Genomic DNA, 21,673 nt, shown 5'->3' on the forward strand with positions numbered 1-21,673 from the left:
AAATTACTGAACAGTTCACACAGAGAATTGCATACCCTAATTTGAAGAGGCGTGAATAGAAATGCAGGTCAGTTCACTAGAGCATAGAAATGCGTACCCTAATTTTGTTGTGAAGAATTAAACCCTGATTTGTTGAATTATAGCAATTCCAAGAAACAGAAGTAGTGTTAGTAAGATGAATAAATAAGATGGTTTGAACGGCAGAAGATAGATAAAACAATGATGCTAGGTTGGAGTGGGGCAAGCTGAGTGGAATAAGACTGAACAGTTGGAAAACGTAGTCATAGTCATAGTAATAGTGATAGTCGTAGTGTGGTAAAATGTAGTACAATGGTTGGACCAGATGATATGATATGAGAGAGAGAAGTAAGGTTCAGAGTGTTGATGATGAGATGAAATATGCAATGCAATGCAATGGAAAGACAGAGAGAGGCCCCAGGGTATAGAGGTTGAGTCATTTATGAGTTACTCGCATTGCATGCATGCCTCTGTGTCTGCATGTTTTTATCTTCTTGGCCTTCCGACAACTGAAGACAGTGTTGTGATGAGTGAGTGTGTTCATGCAGTGAAACTCCGTGATATAAGCAAGGGAAAAAGGATCATGCGTAGGGCTTCTTGGCTCTCCTTTTTCTGTTTTGGGAAAGTTGGTTCCATACCATTATGGTCCACCCTTGCAATTTTGCGAGGTACGTACATATATACGTGCTGTGATGTGCTGCATCTGCATGCGTCCACCATTGGAACTCTGCTATACACTATTATTGCCTGCATGAACATCAATGCAATGGAAAGTGTCTTCTCTTCTCAGACAGACACACTGTTCTGTGCCATCCATCTTTGCTTGCCCGGCCCAACCTTCCATTCCTACAACATTTGCCAAGTGTCATTGCCTTTCAATGTTCAATCACAAACACACAACACAAACTTCTTCTTTCATTTCCATTATTCGCCACATAATTAAATATTCTCCTCTTCATATTTAACACACTCTCCTCCAAAACAATAACACACCACTTTCATTTTTGCTGTAATTATATTCAATTTGGGAATCAACCCAAAAATATACTAAAACCTGATCTCTGTATTATCCTGATTAGCACCGACAACTTAATAATGCATGTTGTTGCAGGTACTGTTAAAACGACAAAATTTTTATACAGTGCCATATTCAGTAATGATATTTTTTTTTAACAATATTTAAAGTTTAATGCAGCTACGTAATTTATATCATAACTAATATGTGATCGTTTGTAGGGAACTTTTTTTTTTATCACGACAATTATTAGTAAAGTGTTGCTTTCTATTCGTTTTTTATATAATAGAAACCATTAAAAAAAATTATTTTTTTTATTATTACTTGACAAGAGTGGCATCGCTTTTCTATCTAGAAATAATAGATTTTGATGGATTAACAATAGTTCGACTGTAATTCTTTTCGTCACATATTTTGTTATAGTGGAAAAAGAAAAAATAATTTCATTTAAATTTATCTTATAAGACATAAAATATGGTTCCCATTACACTACAAAATAAATAGTGATATATAATAAAGACTTCGATTGATATAATTAATTTTGTCCGATAAAAATATTTCAGCTTTCATATTTAAATTATGTCTATTAATAAATGGCATTTTTGGTTATGAAATAATATAAGCATACAAATTATTATAAAATAATTTTAACTAATTGATGAAGAAAATATTGTCTTATTATTGAGTATTACATATTGGTTATTGGTTATCAAATATGTGTAATCAAGTGTACGTTGGTTAAAAAAAGTTATGTATTTCTCATCTTGAAGAGGTAAAAATAGGCACTCTGTTCCTCCAAGAAACTGGAGGTTAATGGCATATGTAGTTAAATATCTCTTATTTTTAAAATGTAACTTAAATATAATAGTGTAGTTGAAGAGAAAAATTCGAACACCAAATATAATTATCCTTTACATGATAGTTATAAATTGTGTTTTTTTGTCTTGAAAAAACATACCCAGTGATAGTTACTTTCGGTCCTTGGTTTAGACAGAGAGATGGAGAGAGAATGGTTTAACCTTTTTTTTTTTCTAAGTAATTACAAGATGCATTGGATCGACCCAATATTATCAGAAGTTTGAGATTGTTCTGTAGTATTCTATCAGTAGTTCATACCATGCCCTCTGATAGTTGTGTTTGCTGTGGAGGGTGATGAAATTTTCCAAGATATGAAAAGAACGTCTCGTAAGATTTAGTAACAATATATAAAGTGGCACTTTGATCGATAACATTTTAGTTTTTTACAGTTTATGATTTGCATGCCCATTTATCTATCTATCTATCTATCTATCTATCTATATATATATATATATAACCAAACTTGTTAAGAAAAGTGACGATCTTTTGCGAAATACATAAATTTTCCAATTCTTTTACACAATTTAGTACTGATGATATGAATCTAATGGGAGAATTTTTAGTTTTGATAATATTATGTAACAGATTCTAAGTTCTACTTAGTGTCCCATGTAAGAAAAATATGTCTTTTTTTGTGTAATATGATTTTAATATAAAAAAATTGTGCTAATAACACAATTTTACTATAATCAGACAGAAGTTGTAACATCTTCGTATTAAAATTGTAATACGTTAACAAGACTTACTTTCTCGTTGTAACTAATTTAAAACATGCAATTGTTAATTAATCAAAATTGAAATTCATTCCATTCAAACAAGAGCTAAACTTCACCTCGAGAAAGTAGTATCCCAAACAAACTACACCATCTCTTTTATACACTTAGTCTGAACTATAGTTTTTGCTCACCAAAGGGCATACGCGCTGCTAGCAAATAGACCGAATCGCATATTAATCTAATGAAGGTTCTATACTAATAAGGATGTAGCCATTTTAACAGCGTTGGTGAAATTAATGGTAAACATTAAAATGTAGATCGAGCAGATTGCAGAAGGAACCTGAATTGAGTTTCTATAATGAACTTTCCTATATTTTCTTTAACTGTATTTACCTCTGGCAATAATGAACTAAGTTTTTCCATGCCTATATATGATATAAATTTTTGGCTTTTTTTAGACATGCAATAACACTTTTATGTAGGTTGCCAAGTGATGTTCAAAGCAGCTATGTATATAGCACCACTCTATCGTACACTAGGTATCCAAGGTAGCAGTGAATTTAAGATTTCCCTCGTAAGAAATGCCTCGGTCGTTCTTTGAGTGTAAAAAAAAAAAAAATGTAATTTAGTGAATAGATGAATATTACTAGTTTAACCGATTTTTCTATCCCAAAACTAAAACTGACAAGTGTGTGTGAGGGAGTTGTCAGTTCTGTGATTCGAAAATTTGGAGTGATTTAATAATGCGAACAAGTTGAAAGCGTAACCGAGAAGGTTTAAAACGAACTGGATGGAACGAAGTGAGTTGAAGTTTGGTATGGTAGAATGAATACCCTAGAGATTAGAAATAAACAAAAAAATGCTTTGGAAGATTAAATAAAAAGTTATTGTTTCTTTTGTCATGAGCGGAGACAAGGACTAGTTAGTGCAACATTAACGAAGGAGATAATTAAGACACAACGAGAGAAAGCATGGTGTTAGGGACAGAAAAAATTACTGTCAAAGCTGCTATAAAAGGGATATGGATCTGCGTTATTATTATTATTTGGGGTGGGGCTGTTGGGTGGGGCTTACAAAGCAAGCATCTTCATGATTTTTAATTATCCACAACTTCTGAACATTAATTGGAAAGAACTAAAAGGAGAGTGCAGTTTCCTCTTCTTTCTAAAGATGGAGAAATATCATTGAAGTATCGAAGAAGATGAAGAACTAGGATACGAATTAATTCACACTAAAGCCATTCAGCATCTTTAAACATTCTCTCATTTATGCAATGTACGGTCAGTCGGTAAATCTGAGTCAAGCGGGTTCATGTTCATCAACTTTTCCTGCGGCTGTTCTTTTTCTTTTGTATTTCTTTGAATGCAGTTAAGGATATATATATTTATACACAATGTTTCGGATATTAATAAATTTAAAAAAAAAATTATTAAGAATGACAGCATGAATGTATTACAAATTATGGTAAAAATATAAGGGTAATTACAGTTATTACTTGTAATTTTGAAAAGTTTAATGAATATGAAAATATATTCGTTAAAAGTCTTCTCTCTTGTTTTTCTTTTCTGCAGGTAAGATATATGGGCCTGCAATACTGTCTTTCTCACGCCGTTTCAGTATTTAGCAGCATAACATGCAACTTTTTTAGTGTAGTTCTGGCCCTATATATCACGAAGATCCACAGCACATTAATGGTCTTCTCTCTCACAGATCCCGAGAGGCATTAAAGTTTGAAGAGTACATTAGACTGACTAGGATGATTACAGGGGGAGAAATAAATAAAGGTGATTGAGAGATGAAAAGGAAAAGAAAGATATAACAATATTTGTAACGGAGGAATGCATATAGATGTATATACTATGGTAGGTTTCTGGTAAAGGCACATAAAATATAGAGAATGTGGGTGATAACTATGAAGAAAAGATGTTTGGATTCTCTGTTGAAAAAGGAATGTGGTAGAACGAAGGTAGTTTTACTGGGGATCAGTGTTTCAGCATCAAAGAAAAAATTTGATCTCTAGTACTGTCTTTTATCAGTGTGTGAATATCTTTCGTCAAAGACTATAGATTATGAGTATGGCAATTTGATAATGTCTTTTATCAGTGTACTGTTTGTTTGTGCAAAAACAAAAGTACTCAGATGAAAAAGTAGGGGGACCCGGAGAGACTCAGTGACTTGTGAGCCAAAGCCTGTATTTATAGTGTACGACTTCCCATTTTTCCTTTTCCATTCTTGTTTGTGCTTTTCTGGGTTTTCCAAACCTTCTTTTAAATTCAATTAATACATTTCTTTCATTCTTCTAATATATCACTTCAATTATTGACCTCAATTATTACACAAGTCAATTTCAATTTAACACCACAACTTAATATATATGTCTTTATATGGAAATTTCCCAAATTTCAACGAGTTTATTACAAAAACTAAAATTTAAGAACATAGAAAAGTTAATGATGAGATGCAAGGGTAATAAATTTCAATAAACTTATGTGACTTTTTTTTCTTATAATAGAAAAACATTTGACCTCAAACTTTCATACAAAGTTCCAAAGTTTGGAAGCATGAGACAAATACATATGGGTAGAGAAATGAGTGTGTTAAATAATATGGGAGTGATGATGATGCATAAACTCAATAATAAAATTAAATTATATCTACAAACATAATATCATAGGGGAAATATGATAACAAGAAAAGAAATTAGAAAGTATAATAGACAAAAATAAATAAATAAGAATATGCGCAAATAAGAATATTTAATTTAAGAGAGATAATTAAATACATAAGAAAAAGTTAATAGAAAATAAAATTACCGTTTCACAGAAATTTATTTCCTCCTTATTTGTGTACAACTAGACATACCGACATTTTATTTCTTCCATTTTTTTTTCTGTTTTAACAAATTAGTGCTTAAACTTTTTGAGCTGAATATGATGTTAAATTTATTTATGTGATTATCTGTTGATCTATTTATAGAAAGTTCGACCTAATTTTCATTTCTCATATTCCCTAAGAATTATTTATACACAACATAGTCTAATTTTAAAAAAGTGGAGTTGAATAATTGAGAGGGTGTGGAACGTTTTACTTGAGGTCATTTATATCATGAAGAGGCTTTTAATGTTGGAAATTAAAATAATTCATAATATCTCTTACTATCACTATCCTTGAAACAATAAGTTAGTTCTTTTTTTATTATTTAATATAGAGTTAAACTTATATATTACTAACCATTTTTTCTTATTTTTATAAATGGTTGGTATTAGTTTAGCAGTGGTTAGTTACGGACAAAAATGTAATGTGGAAGGCAAAATGTAAAGGATCTAAGGAGATAATAATATACTACTATGTTATTAATGTAGTGTAAGGTTGTTAACTAATAATCTTATTCCTATTGAATTTAAGTATTTTACATAAAAATCAAAAGTTACTTTTAGAGACAATTCTTCTTATAGTAAAAATTTTGATAACTAATATTAGTAATCAATTTAAAAACTAATTAATTATAATAACTAGTTTAGAAACAATTTGAAAATTATTTTAATTAATAACTATTTGTAATTTATAAATTAGTATTTAAATTGGTCATTATAAAAAAAACATACAAATTTTTCATATTTTTCTATTTTATTAATTAAATTTTCTTTCATCACCTTCCGTATTAGTCTTATACTTGAACTCGTTTTTTAAATTGACACTACAAACTCTAACAATCTCTTGAACATGATTATCTCCGAAAAACATAAATCTACATGAGATAGGTCATGAGTGCAAAAGCAATTGTGGTGTGGATTTATTGTACTTGAATCCACTATCCCTTTACCATATAATTGTTTTTCACCGTTATAGCTAATTTTCATGCCGCTAAAAAGAATATCTTTGACTTATGAGGTACTTGCAGGATAGGGTTGTGAGATTGATGCTTCAAATTTTTTTCCTCATTCCTCCTATGTCAATAATTTTTATTTGTTTGACTTCTCCTAGCGAGCATCATGGTAGTATTTGAGATACTTCTGAATTTAGAGATTCTGATTTACTATGTTTTTTACTCTTGTTAAAGTCCTCTCTTTGAAATTTCAAGAAGAAAAACAATAACACAATCTTTATGAAAATAAGAAAAACAACTATACTAGGATAATTTTAGAGGAAAACTTTTATTTTTTTTTCTCTTAAAGTCTAGACAGATAAAAAGTATAAAGTTTGGTGTTTCTTAGAGAAGAAATTGTCTCTTTTATAATAAGGAAAGTATTTTCTGATAATTAGATTTAGATCTAATTAGGAATGACTTAAATAGATTAATGATGTATTCATAAGTTGATTTAGTGTTTTACATTTCAGAAAGAGAGAAAAATGCCAAAGTTGATTTTATCTGATATAATATTTTTTTACTCTTTCTTGGAATTTGACGATTAAATTAATCTAATATATCCTTTACGCAAAAGTAATTTTGAATAAGAAATAACGTAGGTGCGGTGTGGTGAAGTAGAGTAGAAGAGGAAGGGTGGTGTTTGTTGTGTTATAATTAGAGGTTGACCCCAGTGAGGGAAAAAACATCTGAGAAGGAGATGTTGTCTAAGACAGTGCTTAAAGGTAATCGTAAAACATATGGGAAATGGGCCCAAGCTGTTGCTCCATTAATTAACAAAGTAACATATACCTGAGTAGTTGAATGCCAAGTGGTGGCGCGACATGTTGCATGGCTACATACTCTCTGCTTTCAACAAACCTACCTTATTAATGAATCACATCTCAACATGGATCACATGTTATCTCCCATGCTATATAACATAGCTTTCTCCTTTTCATCTCTTTCGCTATGCATATCCAACAACACAAACACCAATACCAGTCTCAATTAATTTGTCTCTATCTTTTTGTCCTTTTGCTCCTAATTAATACCTAATACCTAATACCTACTATTATCAAATCCAGGGTTTTTGCACTTTTAAGCACACCTGAAACCCTAATATCTGTTCCCAAATTCATGCATGCCCATGGCTTGCCCAAAAATGGATTTGGTCTACAATTCAACCCTATGCATCTTAGGCAGCCTGAAATGTCTCACAGTAATCTTTGGGTTCTATCTAATCACTTCATCAGCTACCTACCTATATCTAATACACCCACCTCACTCTAGTGTACCCATATAAAGGTTATTAGCTAAACCTAGCTAACTACCTATTATGCTACTACTCCTACTTCCAACTTCAATTAATTAATGCCTCTCAACATGCACAAACCAAACTCCTAAACACTTTTTAATTATTTCTCACCCTCAGACCCAAACCTCAATGATCTGGTCAAGATTGAAACTCAGTGTGATTATTACTTTTCGATCAGCCAGAAGTAACTAGTCTGACCGACTCAAGTACATCAGGGGTTACACTTTTGCTTTTATTTTCTTCCACAAAATTATATCAATATTCACTATTTTTATTTATATTCATTTAAAACACACAACCATCTTTTCATGCCTTTTTCGGATTTACAAATTAATCATATAATAACAAAAAATCTAACAAACAGAAGCAAATAAAGTGAATTTGTTCCTTCCAAGATATTAGATACATCTCACAGTTGGATCATTGCTTTTTCAATGGTTCAAAATAAATCAAGTTATTTCTCATTTTTCTTAATTTGACTCCTTCAATTATCTTTCATTTGGAAATATTCAATTAATTAAACTCAGTTTCAACTTTCATAAAGTTAATTTCTTATAACTAAATAAGATAATCTAACGCATAACCTTATCCTTTGTACAACTTTCACCGGAACCATTCTCTCACACTACCTTCATCTATAATTTCCAATGTCCCATTTGCCATCATCCCATGCAACTAAATTCGTGCCGCATCACACCAACCCTGTCAAACAATAACCTTTCTTTTATAAACTATTAAACAAAAATTAGCTCTTCTTAGTATAATCTTTTTCCAAAAATAATTTAGTCTCTAACTAATTTAGATACTAATTTTGTAAGTAACTAAAACATTAATAACTAATATTAGAAATCAATTTAAACTGTAATTACCTAATATATTATAATTTTTTTTTGGATACTAATAAATTTTAGTTTATAAATTAGTAGGTAATGATTAATTAATTTTAAAATTTAAAATTAATTGTTATTCAATAATTTTTTTGTAGTATAAATATCAGGAGTTTATATCCCAATATTTTTCTATAACAAAAATTATATTGGTATAAAAAAGAAATAACTTTTTGTGACAAAAAAAAATAAAAACCAACACTATTCTCTAATTATATTGGTGAAAACAAATTTAACATTCTCCTCAAAAGTAACTACAAATTCTTATATGCTTTAATTTTCTGAGTCAAATATGAGATGTTAATAGGTACTAATTCTCAAGTCCAAAAAGATAATAAAGAGATGTGTTTTTATTTATTTGCACGTGTTTCACTGTTTCAATAACGATGATGAGATAATAAAGGGGTATATATATATATATATATATATATATATATATATATATATATATATATATATATATTTCTATAAGCTGCTGCATTTGGTAGAAGCTCTTGGAGCTGACAAACAAGAGTGTTTTTATTCCTTGGGTAGTAGTTTTGTTCGGTATGTACCAAACAAATTAAATATAGTTGCATTCACTGTCTGCTGCAATAAATAATATGTATTTTAAAAGCTTGTAGAAAATTATTTACAATATACTATATGGTTAAAATTGGGAGGAAGATGAAAGTTTTTCTTTAATAAGAAATTGTATATTTGACAGGTTTGATCGTTTGAATATCCTATTCAAGGAGCATTCAGCAAGATGGTTATTGGCAAGAGGAATCCAAAACCTCTCTGCCTTATTACCCTAATTGTGCAAGCATGGTGTGACACTGAGACTATAAACATTTCAAGAAACTAGAAGATCCCAATTTTGGTTTGGATAGAAAGAGTGAGAGAGTGACGGGACTTTTGAGAATTAATTTTGAAATGGTAAATAAACTGTCACAAAATTAAACACAGAAAACAAAATATATATAAGTAAAAGTACTAATAAATAGATAGATATTAGTAATATAGTGAGGGAAAAACATTAGAAGGGAAGTGTTTGTAATTTGGCATGCAAAAGGAAGTGAAAGAGTGAGAAATGGAAAAAGGGGTTTGGAAAGTTTCAGTTCATATCTAACTGGTTGTCCCAGCTAGCTAGGTACCAATACAAAAGACGATGTAGAGAAAAAATCCCAGCCATTAACCCCTACAACTCCAAGCCAAAGTAGCTGAGGGTGTCCATGAGCTCAAAAGCTGTCCCTGGTTACTGTAGATAAACCAAAACCACCTCTCTTTCTCTCTCTCATTCCTAGCTTAGCTACCTTAGTGACCCCATGTGTCAGCTTGTAATGTCTCTCTCTCTGGATTGCGTGTCTTTATGATACCACATAACACAAACCAAAAACACTACCCTTCACAGAAAGAATCTCATTAGAAACCATCTTGAAACCGATTGATCGCTGACGGAGGATCCAAACGATGCTGTGCTCCTGCCGGATACCCCCTTCCCCAACTCAACCCTTCCTCCTGATTATTATGCAGTGGCAGTGACCCGTCCTTACCACCACCACCACCACTGCCAAACCCACCACCTTGTCCCACCGGTGCACCAATGCATGTGTAACTGCTTGTGCTCTCTCCTCCTCCTCCTCCTCCCACATAGTGTCCGTGACTCCCACTCATCACATGACCCACATAGTAATCATTCACCGCATGCTGATGAGGGAAGTGTGATGACCCAAAAGACACTGGCCTTGTAGGTGAGGCATACAGGTATGGCTGTGGTGCTACTGGTGCCGGTGCTGCTGGCGGCATGTGAGTTGAGGATGAACCTGAGAAGTACCTCGGAAATCTCAGAGGTGCCGATGGATCTCCTGATGGGTGATAACCACCCGTTCCAATCGGTTGGCAGCATCTAAATATTACCGCAAAGTAAATTTTATCAATATCAAAACACTGTTGTGTACCCTAATATTATGTCTGCATGCTACCTTGCTTCTTCTTCAAAATTGAAAGACAACAAAGAACTAGAAAAAAAAAATACAAATATTTGACAAAAACAGCAAATGATAAAATGTAAGAAGGAAAAAAAAAAAACAATGGTGCATGTATACATACCCTAAGTGAGGTGCACCTTGTGCAGCAAGGGTATGATCACTGCGAAAGACCAGTTGTCGAGCCTGGTTCAGTGTCTCCGTTTCCCTCTCTGCCCAATAAAATCACAAAACAAGTAATAATAATGATAAATAAATAAATAAATAAATAAGAGCAAAGAATTAAAAGGAAGAAAAAACAGAAAGAGCCCTCTAGAATTTCAGCGATCCAACAAAACAACTCAACTTTTTGTGATTGAAATGACAACCTTTGATGAGCAAATCATTAACGGGCAGTAGAGACTTGGTTGAGTGAATGGTTTGGTTTAAAGAGTGGAATGAAAGAGGATAAAGTAAAGAGGAAGAAAATAAAAAGAAAAGAAAAGTGTTAATAATGGTAATAGTATAGGTGGTACTAGCCTTGGCGGTGGCGGTTCATGTGTCCCCCAAGAGCCTGAGACTTGCAGAACTTAAGGGAACAAAATCTACACTCGTAGACCTTCCCACACTCGTCTTTTCCATCCTTCCCGCCGCTTTTCTTTTTCCTGCAACCTGCAACCATAACCATCCAATTAAAGCAACTTCCATGACACCCTTCTTTCCCTTTAAGCCCATTCTCGATTACCCAAATCCATCACATAAATTTAATTAATTAATTAATTAACCGCCCACAGAAAAAACAAGTATTTTTAGTTTTGCTGACGAACTACTGCTACTACTACTGCCCTTTATTTCATTTTCTTCTCTTTTTACTTTTCCAGATTGCATGATGTTTACCTTCGAAGTTTAAAGAAGAATAGGAGGAAAAAGAATAAGGAAGCGTACAACGACAAAAAACTAAGAATCAAATAAAAAAAGAAAGTTTGATGAGCACTGTTTCATAGTCAAAGATTATACCCAAGGGGTGGGTAAGAAATCACAGCAGTGTTAAAATGTGTTTCCTGTGAAAAGCGAAATCCTTCTTCCCACGGTGAGGGATAGTGAAACAGAATTCGGAAAATATAGAGAAAAAAATATGTTTCTTTGATGTTTTAGCGTGTATATGATAGTATAGGTATGATGATCAAGTTACCCGGTGAAGAGGTATGGTCTTCGAGGACTTGTTTGCCATCTCTAGAGTACTCATCAGGCAAATTGTTAAGATCTAACGGGTTTCCTTCTGGTCTCCTGTAAAGAAACAACAAAGCCATAAGAGAGAGAGAGAGAGAGAGAGAGAGAGAGAGAGAGAGAGTTAAAGGTTTAGAGAAGAAGGAGAAAGAGGAGAAGATACTGAATCAGAAAAGGGTGGGAAGGTATAGTAGCGGGAGAAGACCTACATGGTACCGACAGAGAGAGAGAGACAGAAAGAGAGAAAGGAGAAAAAAAAACGATGTGAGGCAAACACTCTTTCTTTCAGATGGGGGGATAAAACTAAAGCTTTTTACAAAATATGTTAGACTTTCAGTTTGAGACTGCAATATAGAGGCTAGTTGAGTGATGGTAGAAGATAAAGAGCTTTGAAAGTTCTCTATCAGTTCCTCTGCCACTCTCTCTCTCTCTCTTTATCTCTCCCCACACAAAAAATTGAATGAACAATGGGACAGTGGGTCTCGTGACTTTAAAAGGAGAGCGCGAGTGTGGTAGTGGGGGGCTTAATCAGGTTTTTGCAAAATGCTAGCTAGCTTCGTCTGGTTCGGTTGAAACTTGGGAAATGACAGACGGAATTAGGAAGGGCTATATATGTGATTCAGAAACATGTTGCTTTTGTATTAATTATTCCTAATTCACCGGGAAATGATATTAATATATATATATATATATATAACAATTTGTATATCTATGTAAGAGAAAAAATGAATATAGAAATGAATTATATGATGAAGAAAGATAGATAGAAAGAAAATGAGTTTTGTAGTGGTTATTGTATAATTATATGATGCTTCTGCCTCTAGTTGTTGTTTTTTTTTTGCTTTTATTTTTGCCCTAGGTAGAACTGGCAACAAAGGGTTCAAAAATATTCAAATAATTTCAGTCAAATGCATTGAAAAAAATGATTAAGTAATATTCGAAAAGAAAATGTTTACCAACAAAGGATGGCAATCAAATGTATAGTACAAATCTTTGAGCATTAAAGGTTGCCCTAAGAATGAAAGATGACATTTATACCAGAAAGAAAGCAAGACAAGGCATAGCGTACGTAGACATTTTAGCGTGGTTATTGTGCTTAAAGAGGGGGATGTTTGAGAACAGGTCGTGTATGGTCCACAATAGCTCAATGCCTCCTTCTGGGTGTAAAATTCTATCCAGGGGACTTAGACTTGCATCCACGAAGGGTTGCTATCAGTATCTATCATTAGGGTTTTTTGCAATCTAAGTTGGGATAGACTCGACCCCCACTTATTGTTTTATTCTTTGAAAGTTGCTATATCTCATAGATTACATATACATAGTCCTTTTCAATAGATGTGCATGAAGAAAGTGAACAAATGGATTTCAAATTTCTTTATGTTTTCATCATTTTCATCATTATATTCTCTGTTCTCTTTAGGTTCATTTCTTTCAATCCAACCTCTTATAGTCTCTAACTGATTCCTTAATAAGACAGTTAACTAGTGAGCTAGCTTACATGTTTTGCAAATTAATACCCAGAAGCATTTAATTAATTAACTTTTTAAAAGGTGGTGGTGGGGCTATTGATAACTACTGTGGAGTTTACTCATACACATATATATTTTTTTAAAAGTTGAAACAGTTGTGAGAATCTAAACATCGCACCAAACACATATGTAAACATAAATAAAAAAAAAAGTAGCTATATCGTTAACAAGAGGTTGAATTAAGCAGATGTTTAGGTGGTGATTGACGTAATTAACATTGTTGGATGTAATTAAGGTGTGCCTCTTGATTTGGAGCAGCATGTATGTGAAATGGCAAGAAGAAAGAATAGTTAGAGATGGCCTGTTGTCCACAAAGTGAGAGGTTCCCCCACCACACCTGAAATGGTTATAAAGGAGAAAGAAGACACTGCCTAATAAGAGGGCTAGCTAGGCATTAAAATCAGGTGATTCATGGACCACACTACTGCAGCTGGCCTTGACTAGCTGGTTGGTACTAAGAAGAAAATGTTGCGAGACACATTTCATATTTTTAAAAACCTGGACCCAAAGATTCATGCAATATGACCGCGCCCCAACTATCTGAATTTTTTTCTTGCAAGTGTGTGTCTATGTATGATTACCTTTAAAGTGGTCCTTCACCAATTTAAGCAGTAAATCCAACAAACATTACTTCCATGTTCAGAACTCTAGCAAGGCAAACTTACAAACCAGTAGAGGAAATTGTCTTCATCACCTTCAAGCAGTCAAAATTTAAATTGAAAAGTTGTTACCTTTCCTATTACGACAGAAAGTGCATTGCATTTATGTGTACTGCTTAATAATGTAAACTGGAAACAAAAGCCAAAAGCTTTAACTATACTTATATTTTTAAGGAGAGAAATGAAACAAATTAGCAAACTGCATATACATGTTCAGACCACGTTAAAACTACTTCACACTTCAAAACTTCACAGTCTTCTTGGATTCTATTGATGAAAACGTGGAGAGAAGAATACCTGTTGCCAATCGTGGTACTACAAAATCAGATTATGGTGATATCTATTAGAGGTAAAAAAGTTTTCTGACAAATTCATTTCAAGCGTGGGGTAGCGCTTAAATGATGCAATCTCAACACCTTTCAATTCTAAACATACATGAGACCAACCAACAGTACGCTACCACCAAAATTTTCAAACCAAATTAAATCAAATCATTCTTTCACCAAACCAAATTAACCTTTAAAGTTTACAAACCCGATAATTGTACTATCAACTATTTCCAAACAATTCAAAATTTCTTCTCTTTTAGGTCAAGCTTCACCTCTCTAGTGCATACCAATATATAATAATTATCATTACTAGACCTATTCATATCAACATCTTCGCATGAAAAAATAAAACAAATAATTTATAAGCACTTTGGATCTCTTTTCCTTTCTGGTTTTCATTGTTCAAAAAAAATAAATTAATAATTAACATTTATTTCGTCAAAAATATAAACAAACGTGCCCAAACATAAAAGTTTATGGATTGTCTTTGTACCGACGGATATAAATATTTGATGTGCAAATTTAGATACAATCATCTTTATTCTGAGAAGTATCTTTTTGAATAGCCTTACCTGGCTAAAAAGATAGATTAATTAATGTTTACACAGATACTGACAGCAACTTTAATTAAAATCAGGAAGCATTGGCTATATATCCAAAAATAACTATTATCATTTAATTTATTGCACCTGTTAAATTTAAGTCATGTTTCTTCTTCAAAATTTTTACATTTTTCTTCGTATTACCTTCTCCAAATCTTATTTATGCATTTGATATTGCCCTAAAACAATTAACACTACCGTATTATCTTTGATTTGCTCAGATGGGGTTTACACTGTTGATCTAACTCACTTTTAGATCCGTAGTTTACGAAAGAGGTTGAGGCATTCCTTCTTATATTCTTTTTAATTTGTTTAGTAATCTTAAAACCTAAATAAAAACAATGTATTTGTAGTTAATAGTATAACATTTGCTTATTAAACTATATATACGTATAACATAAATAAAAGTTAATTATTTGCGAGTTGAATCAGTCTTATAATTAAAGCTGCGAACATTGTTGCAAAAGTTTTTAGAATGCGCTAAAACTTGTTTGAACGTTATAATTATGATAGAAGAATTTTTACTAAATTAACAAAGGTTTGCTGCTCAACATTTGATTTAAATTATATCAACTTTTTTATTCACTGTGTCATTCATAATATAGTTCCTTTCCTTATGGATTTTGTATTAACAAAGTAAAATGTAAATGGATGACTAGGTTATGGAAAAAGAAAAGGACTTCACACATTAATAACGAGTAAGACTTTTTTGTTTCAGTATGGAAATGGCTCTGTTGCCTATAACCTAGCCAAACCAGCTAAAGATTGGGATTCTAATATATATATATATATATATATATATATATATATATATTTGTGTGTGTGTGTTTTTTTTTTTGAGAAAACCGTGATCAATTTATCAGTCATCTTCATAAAGAAACAAGTTATTTAGATTAAGCCAAGCAATATAGAAAGTGATGAAGAAAAAAAGAAAAAACAATGAAAATTCATAAATAATTTGATTGGTAGTAAAAAAAATGTTTTATAGATAAATTTGTAGACATTACTCCCCGTATGATTTTGGAACTCGGTTATAAAATAACTATGATTGACACCACTTATACATGTAAAAAATGTAAAAAAAATAGTTTTTCATAAAATCAAACTAAAAGTAAAATAAAATCTGAATAAAAATAATTGAAAAGGATAAAAAAAATTATATGTAAAGCTTCTAATAATATAATCAAATCAATGTCATATTAATGATAGCGTAATTAAAATTAAACATACTACTAGTTCTTTGTTTCCAAGGATAAAAATTAACAAGAGAAAATCGAATTAAATCCAAGTAAGAAAACAAATTATAAAATAATACATTTCTCACCTATGCTTTCTGCTCTCTATTATAAAAAAAATTCTCACTAAATTTCAATTGTAAAAGAAAAAAAAAACTCTTACTATAATAATATTACTAAATTTTCCAATTATAATCTATCAGAAAAGTAGATTATTCTGTTGGACTTAAAAAAATATAATAAACATTTGTTATTCTAAGATAATGAATAATTAAAATATAAATATAAATAATAATTAAACATTAATAACTATAATATATTATTATATTAAAATGAATAAGTAAAGTAAAAATATTAAATAATTAATAAAATAGATTTAATATTTTATCAGTATATGTTTTATATTGAAATATTAAAATAATAAATTAAATTAAATTAACTAATCTAGATTAAAATAAATAAAAATATTTAATGAAATCATTACCAAACTTTTACAAACTTTATATTCATTTCCAACTAGGATCACAATGGAACAGAATAGAAAAAGTTTTATTATCTCAAACATTTAAAAAAAAAAATCATTTTCATTCTTATATCAATACTTAACGAGTATAATATTTTTATATCGATACTTGGTACTTAATCATTATTTAAACAAATAAATAGTTAACAAGAGGATATGGTTTTAATTATCCGATCTTTATTAAAAGATTCTTTTTATCATTCTAATATTTAGGTGTGACAGAATGGAGTAATTTATTCCTTCAATCTTTGGGTTATAAATGCTGAAGGGCACGACCTTACTCTCTTATGATAAACTAGTTAAAATCCCCTTCTTTTTTTCTTGTTAGCTCATTGACAGTAAATTTAGTTTTGTTTTGAGAGTTTGGTACTTGTAGTTGAAGCCACTGATTTTTTGTTTGATTGTGATGGTAAAAATGTTAAAAGACCTAAATACATAATGCAAATTTAGTTGAACCCTGTGAGTGGTTAGAGAGACATAAAAGGAAAGAAAAGAAAAAGAGTTGGAAGTTTTGAGGAGGAGGTAAAGAAAGAGAGATGAATTAGTTAGTAGATGGAAGCAAGGAGGATTTTAGATGAGTGGTGGTGGTGGTGAGAAGACGAATCAGAGAATTGTCTGCATCCCTATTAGCATTGAATTTCCATGAAGTATACAGAGGTTGAGCTGATTGAATCAGTGCCAAATTATTGATGGTAGGGTGATTGGTCTTATATATGCAGACCCCAAAAATGGATGTCTCTAGTTATTGTTCACTCTTCTCAGATAGGTCTGGACTACGTACTGTGCTTGCCACAATGAGGGATTGAGAGAGAGAGAGAGAGAGATCATGGGCTCAGCTGCTTCAAACTTTCTGTGATTGAATAGCTGTTTAGTTACTTTGATTTTTCAGCTTGCAGTTTCCATTTGCATATACACCCTTTTTTCTTCTTAGAAAAAGTAGACCTCATGCATTATGTCTTTATGCTTTTGGATTCACTCCCGCTTCTTTCTCCTATTACTTTCACCAGAATGCTACCAGATGCCCTCACTTCTTCTTCATTCTAGCTTACCTTCATTCCCAACCGGGAACAAACCTTATAATATTAAATAATATTTCTTTTTGGAACCGTATCTTCAAACATGAAACACCAGCTAATCTGTAGCCTCGTTGCTCTTGTTTTTTTTCTCTCTATAAAGTTCCATACCAACTACAAATAACTAAAGTGGCCTCAATTTTGCAGACAAATAACTAAACTGGACTAAACATAGTAACAAGACTAAACCATATCTATTTTATAAAGACCGGTTGCTGTGAGGGCATCTTTTCTTTCCTTCCTATTTTACACCCTCTGCATTGATTTCGCTGCCTATACAATGCACCACTTCAAATCTTTACACTCAAATTAGTACTATGACCAATTTCGAAAAGTAGCCTTAAGTGGTATGCTCTAAGTAAGCTACACATAGCATAATCAGGCACAGGCCCCAAGGGCACACTAACCAACACTGTTAGTGTTACCCTCCTTCCCATCCTATATGCCCCCATTTTCATACACTCTTATTTTCGTCTTCCATGCCTAATAAGAGCACTCACTTAAGTATGCTAGTTTATTACAGACACTACATCTATCTCCCTGGTTTTATCTCTGTCTTTTCCGAGATTATTATGTCGTCCTACCAGAAACAAATGTCATGTGCCTCACTATGTCGCTACAGATATTTTCTTTTATAACCTACCTACAAAATATATCAAATAGACCACCCTTGTACAACCCTTGATAATAATGTCAACTTCACTTTTTTATTTTTTTCAATAGAAATAAATATATTCTATATGGTATCCAATCACCTACAACACTTCTACAAAAACATGATACTTTATATATCTTACAAAATTAAAGGATTTTTTTTTTTTATTTTACGATTTGACCCTCGTTTGAAGTCTGTCGAGTATCATTTCCGAACAAATATGCTAACCAATTTGAAGGTATTGGAGGTATTTTATTTTCTAATTAAATAAACACTTTTTCTCTGTAACCTAGAACAAATGGCTTTCCAAATTCTACATCTTTTAATATCCCATGAACTGAAAAATCAGCGACAAATCTTTATTTAGTCTTCAAGGTTCATTTTGGTTTTGTTTAGGAAGAGGTTAACATGTGTTTCTTTAAGAAGGTCTGACTTCTGTAACAAAAAAAGAAACGTGGAACACATTTAAATTATTGAAGTTGTTGATGTAATGTATGAAAATAAGTTTTGCATGCCCATTTTGCTGTAATAATAAGGAGCCCACGCTTACAAAATTAGAAAAGCCCAAGAACTTCAGGCCTTAAAATTCAAGAGTTGGATCAATGACTTACCTTATAAACAGATCAAGATGAAAAATATGGGTCCAAATTGTTCCATTGTAAAATTCACCTATAAATTAAGGACAGTTTCTTCTTAAACCCCTATAATTTTCTTCTCGCACCGTCATGAAATTTTATATTTTAAATTATGTTAAAATATATAATTTTTGAAAAACATGGATGTAAATTGTTTATGTAAAATTGACCTAATTAAGCTGATTATTTATCAAATTTGTTGAATAATTTCAGTACCATAATGTTAGGCAAATGAATAAGTTGATTTTTTTTTCTAATAAAAAGAATAATTGAAAAAACTTATCCTATCCGTTATTTGAAGTTTGTTTGTGCAGTTATCGTGTCATCTCTGGAGTCTATCATCACAGAAATGGCCACTGCTTTTCTCATTCCACTCTCATGGTCACCTCGGCTGTCTACTCCTTTCAAGGTTTTTCATCTCCCTCCAAAAAAAGTAAAAATCTTCTTCGTCTCTATTTCTTCTCAACCATTTGAGCATTGCAGGGAACAGTGAAAACCTTAGTTGCAAAACCATGTGTGAAGATTCAGCGAACAAGACCCATCGTTTTCGCAGGTTACAAGTCTACCTCTGCCCCGGTGGCAACGCCTCTGGTCGGCGTTCGGCTTCGGCTGGACAATTTGGGGCCCCAACCGGGTTCGAGGAAGAGGGCAAAGAGAAAGGGTAGAGGAATATCTGCAGGGCAAGGAGCAAGTTGTGGTTTTGGGATGAGGGGTCAGAAATCTCGATCTGGGCCTGGAGTTAGGAAGGGTTTCGAAGGTGGCCAGATGCCCCTTTATCGACGAATCCCCAAACTCAGAGGAATTGCAGGAGGTAATGCCCCCAATTAATTGGCGATTCTATCATTATCAGTAGCAACATGAAAAACATTACTTTTAAAACTGCATTTTTAGATGAGTGTTGCAATCCCTTGATGCAGATGAGAAATTTGTGACTGAATTATACCTTAGTTTACTTTTACTTGTCCTGGTATTGTTATATGTAATTTTACTTAAATTCCATTACGATACCTTCATGACCAGTGTCTTATTGCCCTTGGTTTTATTTTATATTTTTTCATTAAGTGACTTTTACAATTTAAGAAGTCAAAAGTTGTAGTGTAAACTGTTATATATTAGTGGGCAATTTGTTAAAAATTGTTGCTACATCGTATTTGGTAAGTCGTCAAGCAGTTATCAATCCTAGAGACGGGGTATATATATTGTGGGACTTCACAAGATGAATTTCTCAAATATTTGAAGAAGCACTCGGAGGAAACAAGAGCCCGGAAATGATGATTATTGTAGGAAGGGAATCGTTGCATTTTGGATGCGATCAATCTGTAGCATCTTAGTTTCCTTTCCTCAGATGTTGTTATTGTCAAACTTCTTTACTAACTATGCCCCCTTTCATCTCAGATGTTGTTGTATGTTGAAAAATATTAGCAACATGGTCTTTTGAACACACTATTAACTGAAATTTATTATAAGTCACAGTATTGTGTGCGTCTCACTTATTTAATGTATATCATACATGATTATATAGTTTCCAGTAAAGTTAACCAATAAATCGTAGAGGTTGTGTGGTTTTGCACTCTTGTATATTTCTTCTTTTTCTATTTCCTCTCTTAACTTGTTTAGTAAATCCTTGTGCATTTATCTCCTTCGGAACTATTCTTTTATGCCCTTTTTTATCTTTTCCTTTGTCCTATATTAAGGTATGCACGCGGGATTGCCCAAATATGTCCATGTAAATCTGAGAGACATAGAAGATGCTAAATTTAAGGAAGGGGAAGAGGTGTCTCTCGAGTCACTGAAGGCTAAAGGTGTGATTAACCCATCAGGAAGAGAAAGAAGACTTCCTTTGAAGGTACATATTCTTCTTGATTTAATGACATAAATTTCTTCCTTAGCTGTTATTTTAAATCATACTTCTTCATGATAATTTTCTGGATGTCTCGAGGTATTATGAATGATTAAATTTTAAAAGTAAATGAGGATGCCAGTTTCCTAGCAGTAACACCAACTATCAGGAAGGTCAATTCTTTAGAGTCCCCTGCTCTGCTGTGAATGAAATTACTTTCGGTTATTTTTTGATGTTCTTTCTTCCTAGTTTGTTATTTTAGTTTATCTGCACCTTCGCCATGTATGATATAACATGATATTTAGGTGGATGTGTCAGTGGTTTGAAGATGTAAATTTTTTGTTCCGAACACCAAAATTTACGTACACTTGTATCTATTCGGTATGTGAATCTTCTATTAGACCATTTCTTTTATCCATCATGGATAAATTAGGTTATGGTCAGTGGTTTTGTTTTTTAGATTGTCAGTACTCCCTTCCCTTTAAAAACATACTTTATGATGATATTTCAAGCAATAACTACTTTGCCGCCTACAGCTCAGGTGGCAAATATTCAAAGTCATTTATTTATGTCCTTTTTCCATATCTTTATGGTATTCCTTTGTTTTTCGTACAATAAAAGGTGATAGTCTTTTGCGTGTCTTTATTCCAGAGGCCAAATGCTAGACTCATTATTCCGATGAAAGTAATCTTTTGTGGGATAAGCAAAGAGATGTAAAGACATGCCCATCAGTGTAGTAGTATCTTTAAATGATAATTTTTCTT

General features: G+C 32.2%; 2 protein-coding genes across 3 annotated transcripts; one reads left to right on the forward strand and one right to left on the reverse strand.

The window, feature by feature from the left end:
* Positions 1–9,603: 9,603 nt before the first annotated feature.
* LOC106770716 (zinc finger protein JAGGED) lies at positions 9,604–12,385 on the reverse strand. 2 transcript variants are annotated; one of them, XM_022785765.1, is made up of 5 exons: positions 12,039–12,384; positions 11,795–11,889; positions 11,143–11,274; positions 10,748–10,835; positions 9,604–10,544 (listed from the first exon to the last, which is right to left on the reverse strand). In XM_022785765.1, coding segments are annotated over exons 1-5 (801 nt in total). In that variant the 5' UTR covers positions 12,041–12,384; the 3' UTR covers positions 9,604–10,060. The 2 variants fall into 2 exon arrangements, with proteins under 2 accessions (XP_022641486.1, XP_014511996.1); XM_014656510.2 differs by having other exon boundaries at positions 11,795–12,385.
* A 6,959-nt stretch (positions 12,386–19,344) lies between these two features.
* On the forward strand, positions 19,345–20,960 carry LOC106771236 (50S ribosomal protein L15, chloroplastic). The gene is made up of 3 exons (XM_014657178.2): positions 19,345–19,478; positions 19,553–19,880; positions 20,764–20,960. Exons 1-3 carry the CDS (start codon positions 19,419–19,421, stop codon positions 20,943–20,945), a joined length of 570 nt encoding a protein of 189 aa, XP_014512664.1. The 5' UTR covers positions 19,345–19,418; the 3' UTR covers positions 20,946–20,960.
* The last annotated feature ends 713 nt before the right edge of the window (positions 20,961–21,673 follow it).

Source organism: Vigna radiata, chromosome 8 (genome assembly GCF_000741045.1).
Source record: "Vigna radiata var. radiata cultivar VC1973A chromosome 8, Vradiata_ver6, whole genome shotgun sequence".
NCBI lineage: Eukaryota > Viridiplantae > Streptophyta > Magnoliopsida > Fabales > Fabaceae > Vigna > Vigna radiata.